This window comes from Rhinolophus sinicus, chromosome 13 (genome assembly GCF_057876585.1).
Source record: "Rhinolophus sinicus isolate RSI-liver-muscle chromosome 13, RSI-T2T, whole genome shotgun sequence".
Classification (NCBI taxonomy): Eukaryota; Metazoa; Chordata; class Mammalia; order Chiroptera; family Rhinolophidae; genus Rhinolophus; species Rhinolophus sinicus.
In genome coordinates this window covers 8682148-8690031 of record NC_142513.1, presented here as the reverse complement: position 1 = coordinate 8690031, position 7884 = coordinate 8682148, and the positions used below count along the sequence as shown (strand labels likewise).

At 42.7% G+C, this 7884-nt stretch overlaps 1 protein-coding gene across 1 annotated transcript; it reads left to right on the top strand.

Moving 5' to 3' along the window:
• The first annotated feature begins 75 nt into the window (after positions 1-75).
• Positions 76-2352, top strand: MOCS3 (molybdenum cofactor synthesis 3). Its single transcript, XM_019726085.3, has one exon. It carries the CDS (start codon positions 76-78, stop codon positions 1450-1452), a length of 1377 nt encoding a protein of 458 aa, XP_019581644.3. The 3' UTR covers positions 1453-2352.
• The last annotated feature ends 5532 nt before the right edge of the window (positions 2353-7884 follow it).

Sequence of the window (7884 nt, the reverse complement as noted above, 5' to 3'; positions counted from 1 at the left end):
GTTTATTCCAGTCGCTAGGAGACGGGAAACCGGAAACGGAAATGCCTTTAACGACCCCTTCCGGAAGAGGCCGCCATGGCTGCCAGGGAGGAGGTACTCGCCTTGCAGGCTGAAGTTGCCCAGCGTGAGGAGGAGCTGAGTGCCCTGAAGCAGCGGCTGGCGGCGGCTCTCCTGGCGGAGCAGGAGCCAGAACGGCTGGTTCCGGTGTCGCCCCTGCCGCCGAAGACCTCCCTGTCCCGAGATGAGATTCTGCGCTATAGCCGGCAGCTAGTGCTGCCCGAGCTGGGCGTGCACGGACAGCTGCGCCTGGCGACCGCGTCCGTGCTAATCGTGGGCTGCGGTGGGCTCGGCTGCCCACTGGCGCAGTACCTGGCAGCGGCCGGCGTCGGCCGCCTCGGTCTCGTGGACTACGACGTGGTAGAAATGAGCAACCTGGCGCGCCAAGTGCTGCACGGCGAGGCCCTGGCCGGCCAGGCCAAGGTCTACTCGGCCGCCGCCTCGCTGCGTCGTCTCAATTCGGCCGTGGAGTGCGTGCCCTACGCTCAGGCGCTTACGCCAGCCACTGCGCTAGACCTGGTACGGCGCTATGACGTGGTGGCTGATTGCTCTGACAACGTGCCCACTCGCTACCTGGTTAACGACGCCTGTGTGCTGGCCGGCCGCCCTCTCGTGTCGGCCAGCGCGCTGCGCCTCGAAGGCCAAATTACCGTCTACCACTATGACGGCGGGCCGTGCTATCGCTGCGTGTTCCCGCAGCCACCTCCAGCGGAGACGGTGACCAATTGCGCGGATGGCGGGGTGCTTGGTGTTGTAACTGGGATCCTGGGCTGCCTGCAGGCGCTGGAAGTGTTGAAGATCGCCGCAGGTCTGGGCCCCTCGTACAGTGGCAGCTTGTTGCTCTTTGATGCCTTCAGAGGACGGTTCCGCTGTATTCAGCTGCGGAGCCGCAGGCCAGACTGTGCAGCCTGTGGGGAGCGGCCCACTGTGACTGACCTGCAGGACTATGAAGCCTTCTGTGGCTCCTCGGCCACCGATAAGTGCCTCTCCCTGCAGTTGCTGAGCCCGGAGGAGCGGATTTCTGTCACGGACTATAAGCGACTTCTGGATTCTGGGTCACCCCACCTGTTGCTGGACGTCAGGCCTCAAGTGGAAGTGGACATCTGTCGTTTGCCGCATGCCCTACACATCCCTTTGAAACATTTGGAGCAGAGGGATGCAGGCAGCCTGAGACTCTTAGGAGAAGCAATCCAGAAAGGGAAGCAAAGCACGCAGGACGGAGGAGTTCTCCCCATTTATGTGATTTGCAAACTGGGCAATGACTCCCAGAAAGCCGTGAAGATCCTGCAGTCCGTGACAGCAGTGCAAGAGTTAGACTCTCTCACAGTTCAGGACGTTGTGGGGGGCCTCATGGCCTGGGCTGCCAAAATCGATGGAACATTTCCGCAGTACTGAGGCGGCTGGTACACACAGTCTAACCAGAGAAAGATGTGGATTGCCGTAGCTCCTTAAACATAATTATTATTATTATTTTTTTCAGTAATGTACAGAAAAGACTGGGAGTCTGTAACATCTGTGAATACACGGACTGCTTTTTATAAGAGGCTTCTTAATGGTGATTTATTGGATGGAGGGTGTCTTGAACATGTGAGATATAATGTGACAGGATTTTGTGTTTTAAACTGCAGGTCATTTGCCTGCCCTGCTTTTTTTCCACCTCCCCCAATCAAAAAGCTCTCTAAATTGTCCGTTTTATGCCTGGAGAATTAAGTTGTTGTAAACTTTATACCGTCTTGATCACAGATGAGATACGCTTAAGATCAGTTGTTTACTAAGACCTTCTTTGGGTCTTACTTCTACAAATGATAGAATGTATTCCGTAGAAATAAGTGTTTAAAATGTAAATTGTTCTGATTATCTAGGAAGTGACCATTCTGTTAAATATTTTGAATGAATATCAAAATGAAATGTTTACAGGTTAGCAAGATAAAGGAAATCACCTGTGTAGTCTGTCAGTTTCTCTTATAAATTGCTGATTTTTTTTTCTCACAGTTAATTTTTTCAGGCTGCACTATGCTGTACACATGGAACATTTTCTAAACTGTACACTGTGCTTTGACTTGCTTTAGAATCTTCATGTCCAAGTCCGTAGCTTATCCAATCTGTTCTTTTTATTTTTGGCTTTACTGTATGGCTAGGACCCCAAGTGCAATATTGAATTAAAATGAACTAGTCAACATTCTTAGCTCCTTCTCAATCTCAGGTGGAAGACTTTGACTATTTGACTAGTATTGCTTGTTGCTGCTTTACTGTGGATAAACACCCTTTGTCAGATTAAAGAGATTTCCTTCTGTTTATAGTTTGCTAAGAGTTTTCATTAAATTCATCAAATGCTTTCTTTGTATTAAATAACGTGCTTAGTTTTTTTCTCTTCTGTTCATGTAGTGAATTACATTGATTTTTTTTTATCATGAAAGAAAAGCAGTCGCCCAGCAATTTCCAAGTGTGCACAGTACAATATTGTCGACCATCTGCAGATGCTGTGCTGCAGATCCCAGAACCCCCCATCCTGTGTGACTGAAACGACACCCACCAAACATTTGCCTTTTTTATTTTGATTTAATCTGTTTTATTCCAGTATTTTATAACAGTGAAAAAATGTAGGTGTTTTTATGTTTCTTAACTAACATTTTTCATGAAATGGTATCTAGTCTGCACAATTTCCAATATATACAACCAAATGAAAAGTAGAAATTTGGTATGTGAGTCTGTTTCAGTGGCAAACTGAAGAGGAAATGCCATGTCAAAAGGAGGCCACTACTCCAACTGATTGTTGCATGCAGGCCTGTAATCATCAGAAATCACAGATGTAAATGAAATCTTTGTATCTCTGGCTACAAGTTTTTAAAGAAGCTTAAAAGCATTGTGGGCCAGACAAAACCCTCTGCAGATCAGATTTACCAGTTTGCAAGCTCTGGTATGGACTTTCGTTTTATTATGAATAGATGGTATTAGTTAGGATAGTCATCATTTTTTTTTTTTTTTTCAGTTGGGGAAGGGGAACAGGACTTTATTGGGGAACAGTGTGTGCTTCCAGAACTTTCTTCCAAGTCGTTGCCCTTTCAATCTTAGTTGTGGAGGGTGCTGTTCAGCTTCAAGTTGTCCTTTCAGTCTTAGTTGTGGAGGGCGCAGCTCAGCTCCAGGTCCAGTTGCCGTTGCTAGTTGCAGGGGGCTCAGCCCACCGTCCCTGGCGGGACTCGAGAAATTGAACTGGCAACCTTGTGGTTGAGAGCCCACTGGCCCATGTGGGAATCGAACTGGCAGCCTTCGGTGTTAGTAGCACAGAGCTCCAACCGCCTGAGCCACCACGCCGGCCCCAGTCATCACTTTTTAACTGAAACATTGTTAACTCATTTTTTTGAATAAGTATAGGCCTTTCTCTATTATAAAGATAGTGCAGGTTTCTTATAACTGCGTCTCCCAGGGAGTTGTGGAAATAAATGACTGAGACCAGGAGAGGCGGACAAAGATGGCTGGCCTGTGTCTTATTCCCAGGACCAAAGCTGGCTCTGATACATATCAGGAAACAATCAAGTGGACAGACAGGAACTATTTCTTATCGTAAAGACTAATACCTTAAAGTTAGGCAGTTTGGCAGTTTTGATAATTCCTGCAAAACTGGTTGTCATTGGCGACAGACCCAAGGCTGTACTTGCAGGAACGAAGCCCAAAAACCATGCACAGAACCGGCCTGTGTTGTGTTGCCCTGTCTAGTGCTAGAGGAAATGGCCAGCAGAGCCTTGCTAATCTCCCTTGGCCTGGCCCCACTGCTCGCCCAGAAAGCCCAACACTTCATCCACAGCCCGGGGGCAGGAAGCAGCGTCCCTTTATATTCTTTTCTGAGTCTGAGGAGGGTGTGTCTTGCAGGTAGAGCCTAGTCACTTGCCTACATTCTAGCTGCAAGAGCAGCTGAAAATTTGAGTTCTGACAGCTACAAAAGGGAGGCAAAACTCATAATCTGCGATTTTTTCCAATTAGTGAAAGAATTTTCAAAAGATGGGCTGTCAGGATCAAGAATATGACAGGTTATCTACCAATGGACCCAGATCATTTTATTTTTTGAAATCCTTTTTTTCTCTGGGGATTGTGGCTAGGTTTTTTACATTTAGATGGGATTTGAACTTGGTAATTTTTTCCCTTTTAACAAATGATAAGTGCCTTAAGTGTACCAGTTACCATTCTAAGTTCTCGGATAAAGATGAATAAGAACTTTCCTGTTGTCATGGAGTTTACAATTAAAAGGGGGGGATGGGGGACAAATCAAGTAAATTAATGATAAGTGCGTTTATAAAAGAAATCACACTTAATGTTTTGGCATGGGGAAGGAGGAGCTGTTTTGGATACGTTAATTAGGGGAAACGTCTTCAGAGAAGGGTTGAAAAATGCAAAAACTGAATGGTGAGGAGCCAGTTCAATCTGGGAGAACATCCCATACTGGGAGAAAAAGAAGTGGAAAGATCCAGAGGCATATAAACTGGGAATGATCAAGAGGTAAGTTGTTGGGTTGTGAACAATTGAGGAAAGTAGAACAAGGTAAGGTTTGAGAGAGAGACAGAATATATCATGCAGGTTATAGACCATAATAGGAATTTGGTGTTTATTCCAAGTAAAATTACAGCTAACATTTATTGAGCACTTACTATGTGATTTGGATTTGAACCCAGATGGTCTGGCTGAAGAGCCAGTGCCCTAAGCACCGTGCTGACTCTCAATGAAAACTTTGTAATAGTTTTATATGTTTCCTTGTTGAAAAACTACACCCTGATAATCACAGAACGAATAGAGCTTGTGTTTGTGTTACAATAGAAATGTACTCTGATGTACTTGGGTTGCAGATTTCTCTGTAGGGGAGGAACCTCAGAGTGAAGTCCTTGGGAGCATTCTGACTCGAATGTGTCACAGAGGTAGTGTCCAGTTAGTAATGAGCCACTGGTCAAGGCAAGCGAGAACGAAAGTCTTAACATAAGGAGTCACTGCTGGTAACCAAAAGGGTTGCCAAGGAGGGGGAGTATGAAAAAAAAGGCAGTAAGTCTGAGAGTTCCCACGGGAGAGGAGGATATATATCTATATCCAGCTATATATCTATATATAATATTACATCTATTGTGAATATAATATATATTATATTTAAGCTTGTTTATTTTTAATTAGCTGCTCCTTCCATGGCACCAGAGGGTTTCCTCAGGGCCTGAGGTCAGGTACATGACCCAGTTTAACCAAGAAAAGATTTTCTTGCTCTTAAAGGTTGAACCTTCTCAGGGTTCCATATGTAACATGAGGTGGCCCTGTCCAGGAAATAGTAAATCACTTGAAATCATGTACCTGACTTGCAGGATAATTCTGGAGTTCGTTTGAAATATTAGGAAAATTACTGTGGTGCAGGAGTGGGAAAGTATTTTGAAAATAAAATGGGAAAAGGGGTTAATTCATACTTTCGATGAACTATAATTTCTGAACTGCTCAGGATGTGAGAGAAAAGCTAAACTAGCCCAGAATTTGGATGATAAATAGGATAGATAGAAATCTAGATATAACTGTACAGATACATAGTTTACTATAAAGTCCTACATATTGACACCTACTGTGATTTCAGTGAAACCTGAAATTTCAAAAAAGTGAAAAACAACAAGTTGTGGATTATCAAAAAGTGAAAAACAACAAGTTGTGCATTATCTAGGTGTTTTGTTGAACAAGTTGCTGAAGGTAAGGAAAGAAAAAAGGCTTATATCTTAAAATTTCCTTTCTTGGTGACACCTTGGTTAAAAAGGTGCCAGAGTAGGGCGACACTAACTGAAGATGTTTTGGGCATGATTTTTATTTAGCAGTATTCTCCTTACCCAGTGCTTCCAGATGAGAGAGGCCTGACACAAATTGGAATTTAACAGATAAAAGGGCAGGTGAGTTGAAATAGTTGACTTAACGTACAATACAACTCAAGCAAGGCTTGCTATGTGTAAGAGCAAGGGAGGCAGTGTTTTTACAACCTTGACTTAGTTGTCACCTGGGGTAGACTCTGGGTTGTCTACCCAACAGCCTCCCCACTCCCACCCCTTCCTTGCTGGCAGGGTGAAAATGTCAGACTGCTTCCCAGCCTCCTTTGCAGTTTTTGAGCAAGCTACACTTGCAAACAATTTCTTCCATCAAATACAGTTCTAATCTGTCCACTTTTCACTCTCTCCGTGCTGCTTCCTACCATGTTTCCCTGAAAATAAGACCTAGCCAGAGCATCAGCTCTAATGTATCTTTTGGAGCAAAAAATATAAGACCGGGTCCTATTTTAATATAAGACCCAGTCTTATATAATACAATATAATAATGTAATATAATATAATATATAATAGCATAATACCGGGTCATATTAATTTTTGCTCCAAAAGATGCATTAGAGCTGATGGTTCGGCTAGGTCTTATTTTGGGGGAAGCACGGTAGTCAATCCATCTCTCCATCAAATTTATAGCTTTTCCGGAACACGCACACACCATCAATTGCATCATTGAGTACCAAGGGCACTATCTATCTTAGGTCTTAAGATAAAACAAAAGAGGTGTGCATATAGCAGGCACTACCACCTCGAGAGGGTTTTGATAAGTATAAAAATGCCCTTTTTGGTATTCTTGAGAGCTGTGGAGGAAAATAGGACTTTCAGATGACAAGTTTCTCTTGATGACATACTGAACAATAATTAAATATCTTTTGCATAAAGCTTAAAGGGATTTGCAAACGTAATCCCTACAGGGGCTAGTTAAATAAAGAAATGAGTCAGGATGAGCAGCTAAGGACCATGGTGAATTGGAGGGTGCCTGGCATATCCAAAGCTACCACACAGCTAACTTTGCCATGCAGGAGTGTTGGCAAACCTTGCAGTATTTTAAGAAAATCTGAACAGTTGGAGTTTTGTGTAAGATCTAATTTTTAAATGGGGAATACAAGTTTAAAAATTCTGAAACTGTTTACCAACTAAAACATACCCATAGTCTGGATGAAGACTTTAGACTTAATCAGAAAAAAACCCACGATTTGGGTCTTATTTCATTTAGTGGACATGGAGGTCACTGAGTGTCAAGGGAAGCCTAAAGCAGTTTTAACAATTTGTTTAACACCTGTATTTTGTTTTTCACTTATGCTGTATTTATAGGCTAATCATTTTAGGTGGAAATTTAATATCATGTAAAGTGGTTTGAGATTAATATGTTTCAAAAGGCTGAAAAATTGGAATTGGGTGATAGGTGAAATATCAGTCAATCTACGTTTGGCTTCTCCTAGCATTTTGATGAATTGGTGATCGAATGTCATTTCTTAGAAAAATGTACCTGTCAAATCGATAATCAGAGTGAAGATGGAACAGTGTAAGTGATGAAAATGAGAGTTTATACATGGTTCTTTTGGAAGGTTGCATCTGTGGTGTTTTAGGCTGGATTAAATGAACCTGTAATAACAGCAGGAAAAAAGTGTGATAAATGGAGTTTATAAAAAAGTTTTAAGTTTTAAAAAAACTTGGAAGATGATTCATAATGATTACCTGAAAAAGAGATTTTTATCCTTTTAGACATTAACTTCTAATTTTAAAAAGGAAAACATGCCTTTGAAGCATTAATACCATATGAACATGATAGTCATACATTTAGATGAAAAAAAATGCTCAGTTTTAAAAAGTAATTCATGCTTATGGTAAAATCCTACAGCTTGGAAATATATACATGAAATACAATGTGGCATCCTGGATTAAATCCTGGAACAGAGAAAGGATATCAGTGGAAAAAATGGGGAAATTCTAACCAAGTCTGTAGTGTAGTTTAACAGTTTTGTACCAAAGTTAATTTCTTACT